We start from the raw sequence: 23,935 nt of genomic DNA, 5'->3' as shown, positions 1-23,935 counted from the left end.
GATCACAAGTATCACCAAGAAAGCTTGAAGAATTTAGATTTAGTAGACAGAACCCAGTAATTTTGATTTTTTAAAAAATTTCTCACACAAGGAAACTACAGAATTAAAGTCATATATAATAATGACATGGTGTAATATTAAAAATACAATGTTTATCTAGAATACAGTCTTGAAAGAGAAATAAGTACACTGCAATTTAAAATTCAATTCCAGTTTTTCCAGTTGCTGTCAAGTTGATTCATAAAATTTGATAGGCCAAGATAAATAGTTCTGTATCATTTTATCTTAAAAAAAAAAAAATTAAACTCTAAAGATCAAATTTTTAAAATAAAAACATTAAAAAATATATACCCACTCATCAATTATCAACACGGATAGGCCCCAAAGACCAGGTCGTTATGTGAAAACCGGCACTACAGGAGAGTCAGGGTCATGCCCTACCTTTGGTGCCAGTGTCCCCTCGGGTTGCTCACTGCCCATCAGGCACCCCTGGCACATCTCCAAATGCACGTGGCATGGCAGGCCCCGCTTCCCCACCATGGCCAGGCCTGCAGGGGCTGGGGGGGGTGGTGGTGATGGTTAGGGGTTGCCTACCTCATCTAAAGCAACAGGGGCTCACCACCACCTGATCGAGCTCCAGGCCTCCACAGACCCCCATGCCTCACCTCTCCACCTTCCCGCCCCACAGGACCTGGAGATGGGCCTCGGTGGCAGGCAGCTCCCAGGCCTGTGGGCAGGTGGGTGTGGGCCCAGCAAAGGCTGCCAAGGTAGCAGAGAGGCCTCTTTGGAACAAGAGACTTCCAAGCCCCCCACCCAACTCCTGCAACCCAGGATCCCGCTGCCTCCTCACGAGCCAGCCACCCCTGCTTCCTGTGTGTTGTCTGCACACGCTGCACTTACCACAGGCCCAGGCCAGCTCCCCGTCCCATCTAAGTAATACAAACCGCCAGCGGCCTGCACAGCCTCACTCCCTCTCACAAGCCTCGTCCTCCTCCTCCCCTTCTTGGCTCAGCTCCTCATTAATGCACAAAATACTCAGATAGTAGATTTTTTTCTATCGTCATAAATGCAAGATGTTGGATAAGACAGTTGGTAAGTGAGGAGCATGTATATTAAATAAAATGTGCTTAGACACAATAGACTAAAAAATCAGACATAAAGCCATCTTAGTTTTAAACCTTAAATCTTATTTTTAAGTAAAACTGTTAAAGAATATTTCTAATTACAGTCACGCATCGATTCAAGTCCATGATACGTTCTGTGAAATATGATGTTATGTGATTTGGACATTGTGTGAACACCATATTACATACTTAGCAGAGCTATATGGAATTGTGTATTTTTAAGTAGAAAAAGTTCACATTAAAACAACTATTGAAAGTACAGTACATACATAAGCTAGTAGCAAAGACATTTATTATGACTCAAAATATATGTATATATGTAGTGTACCATTATATGCCTGGCAATGCAATCACTTTGTAAACATGAGATACGCGTGTCACGTGCAGGAAGCTGTTGCATTCACTACATCTGGTTACATTCGATATGTCCTGTTTTTAATCAGGATTTCTGAATCCTGTTATAACCTTATGGAACCACAGACATATATGCAGTCAGACGTTGCCCAAACGGATGTTATGCAGCACATGACTGCATATAACTTTAAAACAGTTTTAGGAGAAAAAGCAGACTATACTGAAGAAAATAGCTTTTCAGACTCCAAGAGTTCATATTTCCACATATTCTAACAATTTCACTTGTAATAATTTCAATCAAAAGTCATTAAATGATGAAAGTTACCATTTAGAAGGAAATTAGTAAGGCAGGAGGAAGGTCTACTATTTACATCTACAGGAGAAATTCGATAAGCTCCAGTGCAATAGTGTAACTCTGAAATAGAAGAAAACACTGATTTGAAAGAATATAAAGAAATATCCCCACATTTAAAAGAAAAAAAAATTTTGCTCGTTGAGCCCTTAAAACAATGAAAAAATTCAAAAAGAAACAAATTAACTGATACCTGCACAATACTTAAAAGAACTTTATGATTTACTCTTTTCTCTTTCAATTATTTTTAAATACCTACCAATGTTATTTGTCCTTGGTGTACACCACTTTAATGTTATTGTCTCCTTAAATGGGCCTTCTCTACTGCTGCCACCTAAGTGGGTATCGCCTTTGAAAATAAATCAGAGAAAAATAATATTATTAAATAGAATACAAATTTTGAATTATTTACCGAAGCTTTCCAAAAGACTCTAAGTACTGTGAGAGAAAATACTTCGGGAGAGCATCATTTTTTATGAAGTCCCCTAGAAAAATGCCAAAGAGAGTTTAGATATTAGCTATGATGAAAATAAATATTTAATCTTCCTCCGAATTTCTCATTAATTAAATTAATCATTTCAGTCACTGCGCTGAAAGTCAAAAGCAAAAACTTAAAAACTTTTCAAGAATCTATAATTGCTTCCCATTTCCCACTAGTAAACAATAAAAATAACATGGTTAAGTACTCAGAGAAAGCTTAACGAATCTAAAATGCACAATTAATTATATGAATTGAATGAATCCTCATGATCCTAATGAGTTTATTTAGAATATAAAACAAGGAATCTGGGAAGGAAATATAACCGTTAGAAATTTTTACCTTAATGGAATTTATAATAAAGGGGGGTAAAATGTTAATCAAATAATAACCAACATAAAACTATATAGTTGACAAAGGCTATAAGGGAGATGTATACAGTGATATGAGAGCCTACACAGAGAGATTTGGAGACCCTGGTGGTGTAGTGGTTAAAGTGCTATGGCTGCTAACCAAAACGCTGGCAGTTCAAATCCAGCAGGCGCTCCCTGGAAATTCTATGGGGCAGCTCTACTCTGTCCTATAGGATCGCTGTGAGTCGGAATCGACCCGTCGGCAACGGGTTGGGTTGGGTTTGGTTTTTACAGAGAGACTTAACCTTTTCTGAGACATCAGGGAAGGCTTCCTTGAGAAGTGAAAATTGGTCTGAATTCTAAAGGAAGGAGTAGAAAATTCTAAAGAAGTGGAGAAAAGAGTACTCATGCAAAGGAAACGGCAGATGCCTAGATCCTGGTGGCATGAAAGAGCATGAAGATTATCACATCTACAGGAACGAAACACAGAAAGAAGGCAAGGATGTGAGATGGGACTGCAAACAAGGAAGAACCAGACTATGCAGGGTCTTGGGAAGCATTTAAGCAATTCTGTCTTTATCCTAAGGACAAGTGAAAACACTGTAGGGTTTTAGTCTAAGGGCAACATAGTCAGGATTAGCATTCTGTAAAATTATTCTAGCTAGTAGGTCAAAAGTGGATAGATACACACTATTTAGGATGCTACTGTAGGATACTAGTTAAGAAAATAATAGGCTGGATTAGGGAGATGGTAATGGTAGTGGAAATGCAGATGTGGATATATCTGAGATATTTAGAATATAAAATCAAGAAAATGTGATGAAGGATTTAATATGAACAATGAGAAAGATCCTTCAAAAATGACTCTGAGGTTTCTGTCCTATATAACTGGATAAACAACAGGATCATTCACTGAGACGGGAAACATTAGAAGACTGGTTCCAGACAAAGCTCATAAATTATTTGACACGTTGAGTTTTAGTATCTTAGAGACATCTAAGGGATGACAAGTAGGCAATAAATTATATAGATCTGGAGTTCAGGGGAGATATCTGGGCTAAAGAGTAAACCTACTCATTCAAGACCCAGCGCTAGTATCACCTCCTGAGGGAAGCTTGCCTAATTCTTAGAGGCATATTCACATGCAACCCCTCTGTGTCCACAGCACTCTGTGCCTATTGCTACCATAGCATCTTACACATGGTGTCCATGGATCATACATACAATTGTAGGTCAAATCAACAACTATTTTTAAAAAATAACTTATGTTACAAAGATTTTTAAGCTTTTTTTCTAAGTTTAAACAATTTTTAAAACTGATATTAGGGTACAGATTCCTAGCGATTTTCACATATTATATCCTTAGAAACAAAATTTCCTACGTTTATTTGCTAAACATAAATACATGCATTTATTTTTAAAACAGTTTTTTTCCTGTTTGCAATTCATGTTACGTTAGTTCCAGGACTCCTTACACATGTAACAAATACTATGATCAGCTCATAGTATTATACTTCCGAATACATGTACCCAACATTATTGAAGTCAACCATTTAATTCTCTGATAACATCAATTTACAAAGGAAAGAGTCTGAAGGATTTAGCCAAATTTCAAAACTTAAAGGCTTTTAAAATGTCCTTCAAATCTTACAACTTCATTTAATTTTAGGATTTGATGGAATATTACAGTTCATCTAATCCAGCACCTTTAATTTTTAAGTGCATAAAGGGAGTCTAGAAACATATGGGGGTTTGCTAGCTGGCAGCTGAGCTTTAGCTAAAACCCCAGTCTTCTCCCCTAACCATGCCAATACAGTTGCAGAAATCGCACTTTTGAAGGTGAAATCCACTGACTGAAATAATTTTTAGAAGGAAAAAAACTAATCTGTAATTTCAAAACAGCTGGTTTTTATCCAGGCAGGTTGGAAGTCTATCACTCTTTCAGGTCTGCTACTGTTCTCTTTCCTTTCCCAGGGTTGTTTGCTTGCAAAAGAGAAACTATGACATGACTATAATGGCTATCTTTCTCAATATTTGTTCCATTAGCCTACTTTTTCCCAAAGTAAATTCTACAGAACACTAGTTCCAGGACCATTACTAGGTGATATTGTTAGATAAGCTGGAAAAGGCTGAATTAATAAAGTTGAGCAGGTCTGTTTACTACAGAACTTCTCAGAGCTATTAATATGCTTCCATACATTAGATCTTACAGAAGAATTTTTTCAAATGTCTCCTACTTACCACTTTTCAGGAAATCTACATGTGCATCTTTGTGATGAAGCAGCTCCACATCATAATTGGCAGATGTGTTTGCATGTTGCTCTTCCTTAAAGCAAATTTTAGAACAGTTGAAATAATTTGGGTTTGCTTTCAAAATGACAAAGTTATTAATTATTCCTTCTGCTTTTTGTTTAAAGTGAGGTCAAATACGTTCAACATTAATTAGCAATAATAATGGGATTGTCTGCTAAGTAATTAACTTATTTAAAGATGCGATAGTTTTCCACAGCAATATGAACTCTATAAAAAATTACTGGCTATTAAGTGGTAATAAAATAATTAATGATTTTTTACTTTATGTTAGAATTAACAAAAATTACTAATCTAGAAGTTTTAGATATTTTTACTTCAAATGCACTCTCTTGCCAACATTTTTTACACAAAATGTAATTAGTTTACATAAATTGAAAGTGAAATAGTTGTTTAAAGAAGGGAACAGCATCTTTAAATACCTACAGCAAATCAGCAAACATCATTTATATAAAATAGCAGACACAGACTAATAAACAAGTATGGCAACTTGTTTTCACTAAACAGTAAGTAGGAATTTCAGCATTATATATTTACCAAAAAGAGAAGACTGAAGGGAGAGTCACACCAGTAGCAAACAAATATGGTCAAAGTTAACTGGCAAGGCATTTGTCACTCTCAGAGTATTTTTCTTACAGTTAGTATAAAATGATATATATATGCTATCTTACTTGTTAATTGCTTTTTCATCTGAAAGATTCTACTGGGTAAGCCTACAATTTCTACCAAAGAACCAGCCAGTGGTATTAGAAGGAAAATAATAAAAAGATTATCTTTCTCATGCAATTTATTGTTCATGGGGTGGTGGCAAAAAAATGAAACTGGACAATACAAGAAAGCCAGTTTGAATTTTTAGATATAGTAGCTGCCTTATATTTGTAGATATAATCAATATTATCCAATTCAATTCTACTCAATAAAAAATCCTTTAACACTTACTATGGGCCAGGCATAGTACTGATCCTACACAATGTAATGATAATTACTATGCAAATAAACAGGCAGCAGGAGATTCCTAAGGAAATCCATTAGTAAAATCATAAGACTCACATCTACATTTTTCAACTACAGAGTAATAAACTAATACAAAACTATGCGCTATCTTTCCCTGGTCAGAACCTATTAGTTACAAACACCTTTATACTGGGTAAGCAAGAACAAAAATAAGAAATAAAAGACCCATTAGAGTACACAAAGTAAGTGAAATCTAATAACACAACTGTCAGGAAATGAATCACAGAAAAAAAATAACTGAAGATAGAGATTATATCTTGATAAAAATGAGTACATTAAAAAAAAAAAAAAAAAGCTCAAATAGCTTGTTCTTATTAGAAAAGCACAGCATTTTGTTCTGTGATCCTTTCTTAGTCCTTTTCAGTATTTACTGACCTGGTCAAAGACACTGAAGGTGGGCTAGCAAAACAGAAAATATGGTATGGGGGGGAAAAGGTAAAGTTTGAATTAAAATAAATAATACATGTTAAACAAATATTTTAAAAAAGCAGAGAGCCTTCAAAATACCAGGAAAAACAACCACCTACCTTCATGGGAATATTTGTAATAGTAGTTGAAGCCAAGTCAAAATGTTGCTGTACTAAAATATTCAATTTAGTAGCAAGATGCCGTCCTGCTCGAACACTATGGACCTCGCTGGTTAAAACTGGGGACAACTACAGAAAAGGATGAAAGAAAAATAACTCCAAAACATTAATACATTATAACCTAGCACTAAATATGTTACTACAATCCATAAAAGTACTTTTAGAATTTGGAAAAAATAAAAAGGTCCACAAATTAACCATGATACTTATTTTAGCAATAAATTCTAGGCATTCATTCATTAAACAAATATATATTAAGCAGAGCTTCCTATATTGCAGAAACTGTGTGAACCATTTGGGGACTCAGCAGTAAACAGACAGATATAGTCCCTGTCCTCTTAAAACTCAGAGTGGAATATTCTTTGATTTAAAATTTCTTTTTATATATATAATTTTTATTTTATCTCTAAACAAAATGGATTTAAAGTGGTTTATGGAAATACGGCAGAAAAAATACTTCATTTTCTGGGGAAGACAAAAGTCGGCCGATTAAACTGCTTATTAGAAAAGAATGTGGAAATAACCACAAACATCTCATTTCATCATCAGTAAATAAGGCAGCTAAAAGTTACAACAAAATAACACAAAATTTTACTTACAATAAATATTGTAAGTAAATGTTTTATTACAAAGTAAAGACAATATATTGCCACATTACCAAGAGGCAGAAAAAAAATTAACAAAAAAGAGCTAACACTGGCAACCATGTAAAAATACCATAATAGAGATAATTATTTTAAAAATACAACTACGAAAAATTCATAGACTAAGGTAATACTTGACTTCTTTATATTAGTGTTAGATGAAAAATCAGAACGTAAGAACACACACATTTAAATATAATTACGTAAATGCACATATCTATATTTCTAAACATAGATTGCCGATGGTGAATTTTATGTCATGTGAATCCATGTAACAACAGAATCATCCTTTCCTTTAAAATTGATCAAATTTATTGAAAAAGTAGAACCAAGGTTGAAAATGAGCTGCCCACCCCCTCTCCCCTCGTGAGTAAAATAAATTTGTTACTGGAATATATTTTCTGTTAGAGTGTACTGCTTTTCTAACGAGAAGAAAAAAAAGATCTTTATAGAATAATAGTAGTCATTAAAGTAACTGAAATTCACTCATTAAAGTGGCTAATTTCTCAGGAACAAATCAAAACTGTGTATGGTTATGCAACACATTCAATTAAAATAAAAATGTCAACAAGCAGGCAAAAGAGAAAATACTAGAAAAGCTACAATTTATAACAAAGTATCAACCCAGGTGTTTCCCTATACCAATTTCTTTAAAAATTCCAAATATTTTCTAGGCAGAAAATGCTGGCAATGTGAACATTTTAATACTACCCCTTCTCAGCATATATTATTAATAACTCACAATTATCTTTTCTTTGATTACGCCTGCACTTACCTCTTTTTTAGGACGATCAGATACAAGGCTGTCTTCACCAACTGGGTAGGTATGGATCAGGACCAACTCACACCTCTGAATCTGCATGAGACTTAAAGAGAAACTTTTCACTTAGAACATAAGAATACATACTATGTAAAACATTCACGCAGGTGAAACTATTAAGTTTAATACACTAGAAAAGTGTTTGCTATAATCAGTTATTAGTGTGAACACAAAATAAATATTTTAGACTGCGTATAACTGCTGTACTTGTATAAACAATGAACAACTTACACAAATTAAATTCAAATGAAAAATACAATAATTTTCTGTGTGCTTGAAGGATAAAATAAAGGGAAAATTCCAATAATCGATCATAATTTTAAATAGAAAACTGCCACAGAGAAAATTACTATGTCATATATTAACTTTTCCCTTTTACTAATGTTTTTAAGGATAGTGCTAACCATTACTTTTCACTGGCTATTTCCAAAAATATGGGATTGTAACACTAAAAAGTTTCAACTTTTTATTTTGAAATTTCCAAACCGAAAGAAAAGTACTATTCAATGAACACCTGTATCATTCACCTAGATTCACTATTAGCTACATTTATTTATTCTATATATAAATAGACACACACCCTTTTTTTAAATCATTTGAGAATGAGTTGCAGAAGACATACCTCACTTCAAAATACTTCACTTACCAAGTGAAAATAATCTTCTTTGAAACCGTAATACCATTATTCCACTTAAGAAAACTAATAATAGTGCACTCTAAAATAGAGTCCACATTGTAACTGTCTAAAACATGAGTTTTAATAAACCTTTTTTTCCTTAAAAATTCATACATTGCAACTGTTTGTTATGCTCTGATTTGGAACATACTGAATAATTCCACCAACAATTTGCTCATTTTACAAATTTATTAGAGTATGAAAGTGAGGCATCAAAACATTATAAATCTGTATCTTAATTTATCCTTCCTGATCACCTTTTCTTGTGGGAAAACAGTAAAATTGTAAAATAAAAGGGGAAAATGGAAATAAGTTTGTGATCACACATTTTTTGACTAATTTGTTGAGGCAGTAGAGAATTCATGGGAATATAACCAGTTATTATTAATATTATTAGAACTTATTATAAAGAGAACACACGTAACTATAAGATTTAACATATTTACTTCACCGATGGCTTATACTCACTGATCTGAATTTGCAGCAACCTTGTTATGCTCATGAATTGTTTCTTGCACACAGTCCTCAAGCATTCGCACATGGCTATCACTATGGCATAAAAAAACATAGAAAACTATGGAATAAACAGTAAGAGAAAAAATTAAAAACACTATTCAGCTGCAGAATCTTTTTATAGGCACTTAAAATTATTTTGATAAGGACTGCTTTTAGTATGCTCATTTCCCATATCAAATGACCAGCTGAAAAACTAGTGAGAAAAAAGTCATACTGACTTCTGTGATGACAAGCTGAACAGTTTTTACCGAAGTGAGTCTTTATTTTAGAACTGGATGAACACAGCCTCGATATTAAGAAGGCAAAGAAAAAGAGAGAGAAAGGTCACTTGCAATATCCTTAAATGCTACCATGTTGTCCTGCTTTTTTAATGAAAACCCCAATAGGACATTAAAACTCCCTCAGTGAAAGAATGACTGTAGTTAACGTCTTACCTTTTTGCATTAGTAATGCAAATTATCCGTCCTCTATTTCCAACACGTTCCGCATTCTCCATTAGGAGCGTACGAGCCTCATGTTGGTATTCTGTAATTTTGCAGAGGGTTTCCACTGCTGCAACTAGACCATGCAGAATACTGCAGCACTCTGGATCGGCCCGAGGGTTAGGAGGCCCGACGGCAGCTAATGCTGCCATCAGCTAAGTAAAATGGAAAACAATTATTCTGACAAGTCAGACAAAAAACAAAATTACAGACTGAAAAAATAAATATGGATATAAAAGTCCTCCAAAAAATACTAGCAAACCAGATCCAGCAACATATAAAAAGTATACACCATGACCGAGTGAGATTGTCCCAAGAATGAAAAGTTGTTTTAAAATCTGAAAATCAATTAATGCAATATATCTTATCGACAGAATTAAAAAAAAAAAATCATATGGTCATCTCCAAAGACAGAGAAAAAGTATTTGACAAAATCTAATACCTTTTCATGACAATAATACTCAACAAACTAGAAAGGGAAGAAAACTTTCTCAACTTGATAAAGTGCATCTACAAAAAAATTCACAGCTAACAGCATACTTAATGGTGAAAGACTGGATGTTTTCCCCCTGAGATCAGAAACAAGACAAGGATGTACAATCTCACTACTTGCATTCAGTGTTGTACTGTGAATTTCTAACCAGGGAAATTAGGCAAGAAAAAGAAATAAAAAGCATCCAGAATGAAAAGGAAGAAATAAATCTATCTCTATTTGCAGGTGACATGATCTTATACAAATAAAAAATCCTAAGGAATTCATTATGAAACTATTAGAACTAATAAACAAGTTCAGCAAGTTTGCAGGATATAAGATCAATACAGAAATATTAATTACCTTTTCATACACTTTCAGTGAACAATCCAAGCATCAAAATAAGAAAGCAATTCCATTCACAACAGCGTCAAAAAGAATAAATTTTAACAAATGAAATGCAAATTTTATACTCTGAAAGCTATAAATCTTGCTAAATTAAAGATCTAAGTAGTAAAACATTCCATGCTCATGGATGAGGAGGCTTAATAGTGTTAAGATGTCAATATCACCCAAATTCAGATTCAATACAACCCCATCAAAATCTCAGCTAACTTCTTTGCAAAAAATTATTTTAAAATACATATGGAATTGCAAGGGGACAAAACAATCCTGAATAGACAAAACAATCCTGAAAAAGAAGAAAGGAGGACTCATACGTCCCGATTTCAAAGCTTACTAAAAAGAAATGGTAGTCCAGACAATGTAGTACTGGCACAAAGATAAACATATAGATCCATGGAATAGATCTGAGTTCAGAAATAAATTCACACGTTTATGGCCAATTCATTTTCAACAAGGGTGCCAAGTCCTTTCAATAGGAAAAAAACAGTCTTATCAACAAATGGTGCTGAAGACAACTGGATAGCCACATGTAAAAGAATGATGTTAGGCCCATACCTCATACCATAGATAAAAATTAACTCAAAACAGATCAAACATGTAAATATAAGCACTAAAACCATAAACGTCTTAGAAAAAAATATATAGATATATTTTATGACCTCCAATTTGACGAAGGATTCTCAGCTATGACACCAAAACCACAAACAAAAGATAAAATTGACAACTCGGACTTCATCAAAATTAACAGTTTTTGTGCTTTAAAGAACACCATCAAGAAAGTGAAAAAGGAAACCCACAGAACGGAAGAAATTATATGCAAATCGTATCTGATAAGGGACTCATATCCAGATATATAAAGAACTCTTCCAACTCAATAATAAAAATACCAATAACCCAATTAAAAAATGGATAAAAGATCTGAATTGACATTTCTCTGGAAAAGATACATATATGGCCAAAAAACTCATGAAAAAACATCTCACAGTATTAGTCATTAACAAAAACAAAAAAAATACAGTGCCGCAAATCAAAACCACAATGAGATACCACTTCACACCCACTGGGATGACTAGAATCAAAAAGTAAGAATTATAACAAGTGTTGGTGAGAGTACGGAGGAATCAAAACCCTTGTTCACTGCTAATGGGAATGTGAAACGGTGCAGCTGCTTGAAAAGTTTTGCAGTTTCTCAAAATGCTAAATAGAGATTATCATATTACCCAGCAATTCCACTCCTAGATATATACCCAAAAGAAATGAAAATACATGTTCACACAAAAACTGTACATAAATGTCCATAGAAAGATCTTTCATAAAACTCAAAAAGTGGAAACAACCCAAATGTCCATCCACTGCCGAGTGGATAAACAAAGTATGCTGTACCTACACAACGGAATAGTATTCGACCACAGATGAAGTACTGATACATGCTACAACATGGAGGAACACTGAAGACACTATGCCAGGTGAAAGAAGCCATGTATTATGTATGACTCAATTTACATGAAATGTCCAGATTTGGGACACCTACAGAAACATAAAGTAGATTAGTAGTTGCTTATGGCTGGGGAGGATACAAAACAGGCAAATGATGGTTAAAATGTATGGTTTTTGTTGTTGTTTTGGGTTTTTTTGTTATTGTTGTTGTTGAGGTGATAAAAATGTTCTAAAACTGTGGTGACAGTTGCACGTTATCTGTGAACATATATAAACCTTTTAATTAACTGTACACTTTAAATGGGTGAACTGATTAAGTGCTCAGCTGTTAAGCGAAAGGTCAGCAGACTGAACCCACCAGAGAAGGATGTGGCATTGTGACTTAAGCCTTGGAAACCCTATAGGACAGTTGTATTCTGTCGTATAGGGTCTCTATGAGTCAGAATTGACTCGATGGCAGTGGGTTTTAATATGCAAGTACTTCATAAATTAGAACACACTGTAAGTTCATGTTATTTTTGGCACATACCTTACAATTCCACATATCCTTAAGGATAAAATAAGGAAAATATACAAAATTCTCACATAATATGCCACTAACATAAAAGTTTATAAATCTAACTGGTATTCTGAACATCTATGAGGTTCAATATTACAGAAAAGCTAATATTTCAAAACAAAATACTCAAAGAGTTTATAAAATGTCAATATAATGAGTAATGAGCAATACCTTCCTAGCCCACAAATACTCTTCTTGTTGTCAGGTGATGTTCAGTTCATTTTTGACCCACAGTGACCCCATATGACAGAGCAGAAATACCCCATAGGGTTTTCTAGCCTGCAATCTTTACGGGAACCGATTTCCAGGTATTTCTCTTATGGACTCACTAGGTACGCATGAACTGCCAAGCTTATGGTTAGCAGCCAAACATTTAACCATTGTGCCACTAGGGCTCCTTACCAATAGTCTTAAAATAAATAAAGATTATTAAATAAAGATTATTTAAGACTTACCAATAGTCTTACTCCACAGTAAATGATTTACAAAAAAAGGAAAAATCCTCTCTTATCCTGCATGATTAGAAAAAGGGATGCTCCTTTTAACTATAAAGTTTGGTTTCTTTGAACCTCTACAGCTCTGATTAAAATAAGAGTAATTGTTTTTGTTGCTGTCTTTTACCGTCCAGTCAATTAGAGAGTAATTATATCCATCCCATATGACTATAAATGTTGCAAAGTGTGTATTTCTCATACACTGCTGGGGAGTAAACTGATACTACTAGCCTGCAGAAGGGAATTTCCCAGTATCTATCAATTATAATTGCATACACCCTCTGACCCGCAACTCCATTTTGGGGAACTCATATACAAATAAACTTCTAAACATGCAAACTGATAAATGTACAACATTATTCACTACAGCATGTTAAAAGCGAAAAACTGAAAACAACCCAAACACGTACCAATAGAGGACTACGTCGATAAAGTGGGACACCATGCAGGTGTAACAACAACTATGCAGAAATACTCTACGTGCTGATAAGGAAAGGATTTCCAGGATCTATATACATATATTTTTTGTTTTCCAGGATACATACTTAAGTAAAAAAACAAGATGTAGAAGTATGGGTAGAATGTGTAACCTTTTATGTAAATAAATGTGGGAAAAATCTACAACTGTACTTGCTTGTATATGCCTAAAGTTACTCTGAAAGGACCCATAAGAAACTATGAAATGGTGGTGGGGATAAGTAATGGTGTGCTGGCAAACTGGCTCTGCAAAAAACAATAAAATAAAAGTCCCAATTTGTAGTGTTCATCAATTTCTACAGTTAAATTCTCCCTTCATGGCTGATTTCAAGCTCCAACTGTTACATCACCGAATATGGAGTTAGTAAGAGATGCAGAGAATTCGTTCTCCCAAGCTGGTCTGAGCAGGCTCTAGCACACCACTAACTGGGACCACGGATGAAGAGGAAGCAAATTTTTCAAAGTATACCTTTTACTCACAATACATATACACACACACAAATATGTATGCATATGAATAGACGTATGTACATATGCAAAATTTTATTTTTTTAATTATATGAATATTACCAATTCACAAAAAGTAACTATAAAAGGAAGAAAAAAATACTTTATAAATGGTTACATAAAGACCCTGGTACATAGGAGAAACTAAGAAAAAGTAATTTTAGAGGGGAGAGGTATTGTGGCGCTGGGAAAGCAACAGAAAGAAAAAAAGTTGGTTTCTGGAGTCAGATATGGGCTCAAATCCTGGCTCTACCTTTTATTAGCTGTGTGACTCTGGTCAATCTTTCCTAGCCCTTTCCTTATCTGAAAATAGGAATAATCATAGAACCTGTCCCACACTAGCGTGACATTTTCAAGCTTTAACTTAGCCAACAAAAACAAGACCAAAACTTCTGAGGCCTGACGATTTTCTGTAATAACTCAAGACGTCTAAGAGAGGTATGTACTGTAATAGAGCCCTGGATCTAGCTACATCAGTCAAGCAACCTCTGGCCCCTGTGGGCCTCAGAGCTCCTTCACCTGCACAATCACATAACTGAAGCAAAGGATGTCAAACATTCTGCAGTCTACTATGCTTGTTACTCAGGATTATTCATGGGAACTAGAGAGAAATGTGATATAGATAACCAGAGTTAAACATTAAATGTGTTAAACACAGACAAAATTATATATAATTAATATAAAATGTCGATTCTTTTATAGCATCTTGAACACAAGTGATTTGCTATGTAGTTGCCTTCAGATTAGGAGCAAATGGGAGCTTCCCCCTCTGCTCCTAATTTAAAAGCAGGGAGTGTGATACAATGTTTTAAGAGAAGCAGTAATAAACTCAGAAAGCAGAAGGAAGTTAATTTTCTTACAATCAGTATACCCACCATTATCAAATGCACACCTTCTACATTACTGCAGAGATCTCTACATTAATTTGTGCATATTTATATTCGTATATGCAACTACAGAGGCTTCAAGCTTCTTTCCCAGTACCTCCTGAAAGAAGCACACCAGGATACATGTCACTTCAAAAAGACATAAAGGGGGAATGCATGGAATCCTTAATATTATTTTTTCAAGTAATGAAAAAATAGTTAAGAACATTCTGGAGTAATATAAGCACAAAGCCAAGCCAGTAAGAGCCAATCCCTTGAGTGAATTACTTTAAAAGAATTAAAGGTTAGATAGTATCTATATGATACTAGTCACAAACATTTTATGGCCAAAAACTGTAATAAACACAATTCTTTAAAAGTAAAAACACATCGAAGAACATCAATTCACATAAAAATTTTAACATGAAAGAGTTCAAGTGATACACTCAAATATTTCACTCATGCCTGTCTCACATGTAGTGCATATTCATCAGTGAAGAACCTAGTCGACTGAAGTCTTCTTCTCAACTAAACAATAGCAAAGAACATAAGCTACTATAAACGCAATATCCTTACACAAATGATGTTTTAAAAAGCATAAACTTAATGGACTGAGAATTAATTTATTTCTGCTCCCTCCTAAAACTCCACTAAAACCACAGTAAAGGAATTTAATTTTAAAAAGCATACACCAAAATAAATAAATACACCCACAAAGATGAAGGGAATGGAAGAGGGGACAACAGCAAATAAGAAATGTCAACAAAAATGTGTAAGACAGAAAATGAGTGGAGTAATGGTAGTGGACTTAGTAAGGCTGAGTAAGCTGAAATCTAAGTGCCTAAAAAAAAGTGCCTAGGAGGGGGAAAAAGCAAGGTGGATGCCCTGCGGAATCCAGAAAAGGTTTAAGAACTGGAGGCACCAAGCACCACATAAAGCAGAGGTGAGGCACGATCTAAAAAAACCAAGAATAGTTTGAGGTCAATATGAAGAATAATTTGTCCCTCAGGTCTTAAACCCACCCTGCTCATACAAATGACCACCTCTCCCCTAACCTCCTGGATACAGAATACATTCCTTAAACGAACTGAACCATAAAGCTACCAAGTATGGATACTACAAGGCACAACAGAGGGTAAGGATAGATACTAGACCAGTGCTGCCAATGGAACTTTCTGCAATGATGAAAATGTTCTATACCTGTGCTGTCCAATATAGTATCCACTAGCCCACATGTGACTACTGAGAATCTAAAACATGGCTACTACTACAGAAGAACTGAATTTTCTATTGCACTTAATTTTAATTCATTTATTTAAACAACCATAAGTGGTGGCTGTTATTGTGAGGTGTTGTCAAGTAGATTCTGATTCATAGTGACCCTATAGGACAGAATAAAACTGCCCCACAGAGTTTCCAAGAGGTGCCTGGTGGACTCAAACTGCCAGCCTTTTGGTTAGCAACTGTAGCACTTAACCACTACGCCAGCAGGGTTTCCAACCACTGTGGCTAGCAGTTACTATACCAGACAGTACAGTACTAGACCAAAAACGGAAAGATTCTGCCTACCAAACGGTAGGACCCAGTCCTCACTTGGCTCCCAGAAGGCTGACATGCAAGTTTACAGCATACAGGCAGAAAAGCAGAAGATCCTTCTCTGGAGACCCTGAACAGTCCAGAGAAATGACCTGTTGACTCCAACATCTGGATATCCTCCAATGAAAACAGCTGGCTTACACCAGAGTGAAGCCCACCCATCAGCAACACCTACTCCACAACATGTTGATCTTCTATTATGCTATTTAGTGCTTTGCTTTAAAAGAAAAAATAAAAAAAACACATAGGGATCAAAAGAAAACTTTGAATAAACTATAACTAATAACCTCAGATTAAAAAAAATATAAAACCCATAACATCAGAAAAAGATACTATGAAAATGGAGGCAGAACATAAGTGAAAGTTTGTAGAAATTAGTATGATCAAATAAAAAGTTAAAAGAAAGTAAGTAAAAGATCAAGGAAGAGCAACATACAGAGATGACCAATGAGAAAAAGAACAAGGAATTTAATCAGGACGTCCAACATTCCACTAGTACGTATTCCAGAAAGGCACAAACAAAATACAAAAACAAGAAGGTTTTCAAAGAACACAGAAAATTTCCAAAATTGACAAATGTAAGAGTCAGCCTAAAAGAGCCAATAAGTACTTAGCAGAATGAGAAAAAATTAACACCAAGGCACATCACTGACAATTTTCAGAACATAGGAGAAAGGAAAGATTCTAAGAGCTTTCAGAGAGAGATTAGGCATAAAAATGGTGTAAAACTTCTGAACAACACTGGAAGCTATAAGACGGTAGGATAATACCTTCAAAAAATTATTTCCAACCTGAAATTTTATACCTGAAGTATCAATAAAGTGTAAAGGTTTTTAAAGAATTCTAGAGGTTATACTCTACCCAAACAAGAGATTATACAAAGAAAGAAAGATGGGAGGGGGCGGATCTGACAAACAAGGAGAGAGGAGGGTAACAGCAGAGTGGAACAGCCAGTTCAAACTGGAACAGAAGACTGGGCTCCAGGAAGGTGTTCATGGAAAAAATTAAAACTGCTAAATTATGTGATATATTTTTGATAAAAATACTGAGAGATTTTGTAGAGACATGAGGAAAAGTAGAAGAGATATAAAGAAAACTAAGGAAATTTAAAAAAAAAAAAAGGAAATCATAAATTACAGGAATAAACAAAGAATTGTACAAGAAAACAAATTATCATATATACTACTTGGCTGAACAGTAGTAATGTCTACTCTATGTAAGCGAAACAATGCAAATATGAAAGTTTGAAATAACCAAAAATTCTGAGACAACAGTATGAGAAAATGAGGAAAGCAAAGGGGGTGGGCATAGGGGCATGGGGGGAGGGGTATACAAGAGGTAAATCCTCATTCACGATAGCAATAAATAGATAAAATTTAAATTGAGAACTCAATAAACAGTAGTAAAAACATGCTGTTTAGAAATATGGAAGTAAATACCAGAACAGCTAAATTGAAATTTATTTGTACCTTTTAGGTAAGGAAAGACTGGAATGGAGATAGCTATTTTTCTTTTAGTGTTACTTGGCATTCTAAAACTATGTGCAAATACTATACTGATAAAATATTCCTAATCATTTCAAAAGAAAATTTTTTTACCACAGTTAGATAATTCTCAAAAAGGGCCACAACTCAAAACTGAATCATACCTCCTGTAAATTTTGGTCTTCTTGAGTCCAAGAATTTAAAACATGTGCTCCAGAGTCACTCACAATGAAGTTCACCTAGATTTCAAAAACAATTAGTATTCAACTGTAATTTCACTTAATCACCACCATACCAAAAAAGTAATATGCAATTTCTTACACTGGTTCACTGATTAATCAATTTATTTCATAACTACATAATGGCTAATATATGCCAGGTGCTGGAAACCCTGGTGGCATAGTGGTTAAGTGCTCGGACTGCTAACCAAAAGGCTGCCTGTTAGAATCTACCAGGCAATCCTTGGCAACTCTATGATGGAGTTCTACTCTGTCCTATAGAGTTGCTATGAGTCGGAATCAACTCAATGGTAACGGGTTTTTGGTTTATTCTTGGCACTGAGGATGTGTCAAATCAGTGAGGAATAAAACATTCTGTAACTAACAATGTGGGGAAAGCAGAGTGTCAGGGAATGTGCTGATATAAAGGGCAGTGCAGAGAGAATGTTAACAAACAAATGAACAAGTTAATTTCAGAGAGTGATTAAAGGCTATGAAAAAAAAATTGGTTAGCTACTTTAAATTGGATGATCAGAGAAGGGCTTTGTATGTACGTCTCAATTGAGGGGAATCCAAAATGACCAAAGGAAACTAAAATAAAGCTGGAGATGGAGAATTCCAGGTACAGTGAAGGCAAATGCAAAGGCCTCTAAGCATATACCAGGAACAGAAAGGTCACAGCATGAAAAAGGGCAGGAGACAAACTCAGAGAGATAGGCAGTAGCCATATGATATACAGGGCACTGAAAACCAACATATGAGTGTGGACTTTATTTTGTTTTAAAGTAAAATGCAAATAAAAAAACACCATCAGGTTAGATGACGATGACAGTAAGGAACATAATAGAAAATGTATGAAGTAACTATTTTTCCTTTTAGGAGAACGGTAAGATTTCTTTCTTTCCCCTGGACTATATGATGTAATCCATCATCTTTTTTCCCTAGTATTCATGAAATACTGATTTTCCTTACACAAGGAGTAAGTTGAGAACTGGTCTTTCCTCCTGCAGTTTATCTGACAGAAACATATTTTACAAACCACTTAGCCTGTTTCATTTAAATCTTACAACAATCACAGGAAGTAAATGTTATGCTTAAAGAAAAGCAAACTGAGGCTTTGAGATATTAAGTAATATGATCAAAATCACACCACTGGTGTAGCTAACAAAGTCATGATCTGAACAAAAGCCTGTGTCCTAAATCACTATATTACCCTCCCTCTCACTTTATTTGCTACCCTACATAAAATGTACAAAAATTTAAAGACGGACTCCGTCTGTCCCTGTTACCTTCAAGTCAATTCTGACTCACAGGGATCCTACAGAACAGAGAACTGCCCATCAGGTTTCCAAGGATGTAATCTTTATGAAAGCAGACTGCCACATCTTTCTTCTGCCTAGTGGCTGATGGGATCGAACCACTAACCTTTCAGTTAGCAGCTGAGCACTTCACCACTGTGCCACCAGGGCTCCTTCAAAGGAGGACTAAAACAACTTATACTTTAATTTGGAACTAATTTGAATGCATAATATTGAACTCTGTTTAGCCTTACTGTTACTGCCCTACCGATGCCAGTCTAAGACTTGGCTAGGTCCCAGCCTGTTGCTGTTGTCCGCTGTAGTTGAGTCGATTCTGACTCATGGCAATCCCATGTGTGCAGAATAGAACTGCTCTATAGGGTTTTCAAGACTGTAACCCTTCAGAAGCAATCACTAGGCCTGTCTTCCAAGGTGTCTCTGGGTGGGTTCAAACTACCAACCTTTTGTCTAGTAGTTAAGGACTTAATTGTTTGCGCCACCCCGTGACACCAGTCCAGCCTAGGCTGCAACAAGTGAAACCAAAAGTAAATCATCCACTTGTGGTTAACCAGACGTCTATTCCAAGTTAAAACTTTTGAGAGCTTAAAACCCAAAGATAAGTTTAATACTGAGCATTTCTATTGATCAATTACTCTTTAATTGATAACAATTTCCCAAACACTAAATAGACAATAGATAAGTGGTAACTTTGGTGAAAAGTAAGACAGTACACAGCACTGGGGAAGCCAGCACAACTTGTACAAGGCAAGGTCGTGGAAGCTTCACAGATACATCCAAACTCCCTGAGGGACAGAACTGCTGGGCTGAGGGCTCTGGGAACCATGGTCTCAGGAAACATCTAGCTCAACTGGCATAACATAGTTTACAAAGAAAAGTACATTCTACTGGGGTCCGAAAGCCTGTGAGCGGCCATCCAGGATACCCCACTGGTCTCACTCCTTCAGGAGCAAGGAAGAATGAAGAAAACTAAAGATACAAAAGAAAGGTTAGTCCAAAGGACTAATGGACCACCTCTACCATGGCATTCACCAGACTGAGTCCAGGACAACTAGATGGTGCCCGGCTACCACCACTGTCTACTCTGATAGGGATCACAGTAAAGGGTCCCCGGTCAGAGCTGGAGAAAAATGTAGAACAAAATTCTAACTCAAAACGAAAGACCAGACTTGCTGACCTGAGAGAGAGAATGGAGAAACCCAGAGAATATGGCCCCCGGACACCCTACCAGCTCAGTAATGAGGTCACTTCTGAGGTTCACCCTTCACCCAAAGATTGGATAGTCCCATAAAACAAAACGAGACTAAAGGGGCGCACAAGCCCTGGTGCAAAGACTAGAAGGCAGGAGGGGACAGGAAAGCTGGTAATAGGGAACCTAAGGTTGAGAAAGGAGAACGTTAACATGCCGTGGGTTGGTTAACCAATGTCATAAAACAGTATGTGTACTGTTTAATGAGATACTAGTTTGTTCCGTAAACCTTCATCTAAAGTATAATAAAAATAAAATAATAAAAAACAATTTCCACTTAGCATTCTTAAGAGCGATTCTTCCTAATATGGTCAAATCCTGCTGCAGTTTAGTATTCAGTCACTAGAAGTGCCAACAACCAGCCCGCCTGGGTTCAAATTCTGCCTCTGCCCCTAACTACCTACGTGACCCCGGTCAAGTTTCTTATCCTCCCCTTGCCTGTCTCTGCATCTCCAACATGGAAGAAATAAGTAAGGCTGATATTCACCTGGTACATATTGGCACAATCTAACAAAGTGATTACGGCCAACACATCCCTTCTGCTTGGTCTGTTGACAGTTCTTAATAGTCAGTGCCTGTTCTATACTGGTTGTTTTGAATATTTTGAATATTACCCCACTAATTACAGTACCTCATTGACTGTTGTAAGAATTAAAGGAGTTAATAAATACAAACCACTTTGGGACATGTCTGCGCATGTAAGTGCACAATAGTTTTTAGATGTTATTATTTTGGTCCCAACTAAACAGTCATAATAAATTAACCCCAAAGGGCAGTTCTACATACCACATTTTAAAAGTATAAAACAAACAGTTGTTAAGTCTAGAACAAATTCATATTTTAAAAATATGTACTCAGGCATTTAAGTACATCCCCAAAATCATGATTCTGCTTGCACTTCAGACTTCAACACTCACCAGCTTTTTGAAAGGAAATATGTCATACATTATTCTACAATACTCCATGGAAGATTCTACTGAGCAAGTCCACAATGACTTAGATATGGGAGCCAAAGGGATGATTCCTTGGGTCCTATTCTTCACCAGCATATCAAACTCCACATGTTGTCTGCAGGATTCTGCCATATAAGGACAGTGATCCACAACAAACACTGTTTTATGAGATTCAGAAAAAATCTTCATTTTGTTTTAACCTGTAAAGGGAAACATGTATTAGACGAATGTATATACGTAACATTTAACATTTTCAATCATTTCTAATTAACATGTCCTTCCTCAAAATTTAGTAGAAAACATGAATTATCATTGTTCAAAGAAATCTGCCCAACAAAGAACAAGATTTAATAGTCATGGCCAGAAGGTAACTGTATCAATTCCAAGGATAAGCTGACACCACATTGGGCTGCCTCTCTACAAACCAATAACCCCATCGCCCTGGAGTCAATTCCGACTCCTAGCGACCCTACAAGACAGGGTGGAACTGCCCCAAAGGGTTTCCACGGAGCAGCTGGTGGCTTTAAACTGCTGACCTTTTAATTAGCAGGCAATCTCAACTAACCACTGTGCCACCAGGGCTCTGTCCCTCTACTAACAAAAAAACCCACTGCCATCGAGTCGATTCCGACTCATGGTGACCCTATAGGACAGGGTGGAACTGCCCCATAGAGTTTCCAAGGAGCGCCTGGCGTATTTGAACTGCCGACCTTTTGGTTAGCAGCCGTACCGCTTAACCACTACGCCACCAGGGTTTCCATCACTCTACTAGGCACAGGCAAAGCTAGAGTCCATACATTTTATTTTGCTCTCTGAACTTTGAATTTTTACATATAATTATGTCTGATTTACATACCATACATAATAAACGACACTTTTCAAAATACACTTTTGATGTTCATTGCTAATTGATACCAATCACATCCAATCCCCAAAACTAAACCAAGTCAGCACTTAGGGCTTCTCTCCTCCCAAAAAACGCTTCAAGACTTCTGAGAAAGGATGCAGGGAAGCGAAATTAACAGGAAAGAGAAGTGACAGCAAAAGAAAAGCCCAAAGCATAATAAACTTGTCCTAAGACAACCGCATAAACAGGTATTTGCACCAAGGTCCTAACACACACCCTTCCCTTAGTTTTTGAAACAACACGGTAAGTTATCATGCAGAATAGGAAAAAGTCTGTTGCTACCATCACAATGGTGGAAAGGATAAACTTCTAAAACTTTTTCTTAAAAACAGAGTATATGGTACTCCCTTGCTTCGCTAATAAAATCTTACACTGAATAGACAAATCACATCCAAAAAGCACACGGTAAGCAAAAAAAATATTCATCAAAAACTGACTTTTTAATATCCGGCTATTTTCATCTCCTGCTTTCCAATGCATCTCCCCGTCATACAAAACTCTTGAGAAACCCCTTCTAGATACACTCTGCTTTGGGGGGGGGGGGAGGGCGGAAAGGACAAGGTGAGCGGGTAAGGAAGACCTCAGGATCGACGTTCGCTTACTTTCGTCCCTGGTCCTGCAGTGAAAACGAACAGAGGCTATGGGCCACAGCCTCTCTGGAAAAGGCTGCTGGCTGGGTGGGGAGGGTCAGCGCAGTCAGAACTGTCTGGTACCAAAAACAGGGGACTGTTTTCCCGGCTCATCTCCTAGCACACCGCTCTTTGCCCAGGCTTCCTAAATGCAGAAGCGCGCCCGTGCGCATGGACACACAAACGCACACTCGGAGTCGCGCGTGCGCAAAATGCTCTTCTACAGCCCCTGCCAACCTTCCCTTCCCCCTTGGGGGGCCAGATGCCCAGGTCGCTGAACAGGAAGAGGGCGGAGCGTGGGATAAAAAAAATGCCTCCGGCCCTCAAGGTTTTCTTTCCGCTAATTCTCCCAGCCACCCATTAAGAAAAATGGTCCGGGTGACTTGAGAGCTCCTCCAACAGAAAAGTACCAGCCACAGAATGCGCTAAACCAACCAAGGTGCACTAAGCGAAGAGCCCTCCCATCCAGCGTCCCTCTCTCCGTCACTCCACCCAGGCCGGCTTCCCTTTGAAAAACTCGCGAGACCTTACGAGACGCCGAGCGAAAGCTTGGGAGTGGATAAGTAAGGCGGGACGTAGAAAGGACCCGCCCCTACCTCTCGCTCAAGTGGGCGAGAAATGGCAAATAAATGGCTCGACTCTATTTTTTTTTTCTA

The 23,935-nt window shown here is 36.4% G+C and overlaps 1 protein-coding gene across 8 annotated transcripts in view; it reads right to left on the bottom strand.

The window, feature by feature from the left end:
• Positions 1-23,843, bottom strand: part of INTS13 (integrator complex subunit 13) — a 31,528-nt gene extending 7,685 nt beyond the window's left edge. Inside the window, exons 1-10 of one of the 8 annotated variants that reach the window (XM_064284452.1) lie at positions 23,253-23,843; positions 21,708-21,943; positions 18,172-18,246; positions 9,663-9,865; positions 9,181-9,261; positions 7,992-8,082; positions 6,513-6,641; positions 4,903-4,987; positions 2,090-2,179; positions 1,804-1,911 (exon numbers count right to left, since the gene is read on the bottom strand). In XM_064284452.1, coding sequence (XP_064140522.1) covers positions 1,804-1,911; positions 2,090-2,179; positions 4,903-4,987; positions 6,513-6,641; positions 7,992-8,082; positions 9,181-9,261; positions 9,663-9,865; positions 18,172-18,246; positions 21,708-21,932 — 1,087 coding nt within the window. In that variant the 5' untranslated portion in view covers positions 21,933-21,943; positions 23,253-23,843. Of the gene's footprint in view, positions 1-1,803; positions 1,912-2,089; positions 2,180-4,902; positions 4,988-6,512; positions 6,642-7,991; positions 8,083-9,180; positions 9,262-9,662; positions 9,866-14,936; positions 15,049-18,171; positions 18,247-21,707; positions 21,944-23,087; positions 23,174-23,252 lie in introns of those variants that run through there. The other 7 variants (XM_064284453.1, XM_023554939.2, XM_003405699.4 and 4 more) reach the window with 7 other exon arrangements.
• Between the last annotated feature and the right edge of the window lie 92 nt (positions 23,844-23,935).

The sequence above is a fragment of the Loxodonta africana genome, chromosome 4 (genome assembly GCF_030014295.1).
Source record: "Loxodonta africana isolate mLoxAfr1 chromosome 4, mLoxAfr1.hap2, whole genome shotgun sequence".
NCBI classification, from domain to species: Eukaryota; Metazoa; Chordata; class Mammalia; order Proboscidea; family Elephantidae; genus Loxodonta; species Loxodonta africana.
The sequence above is the reverse complement of the archived record's forward strand: the minus strand, read 5'-3'. Positions and strand labels throughout refer to the sequence as shown.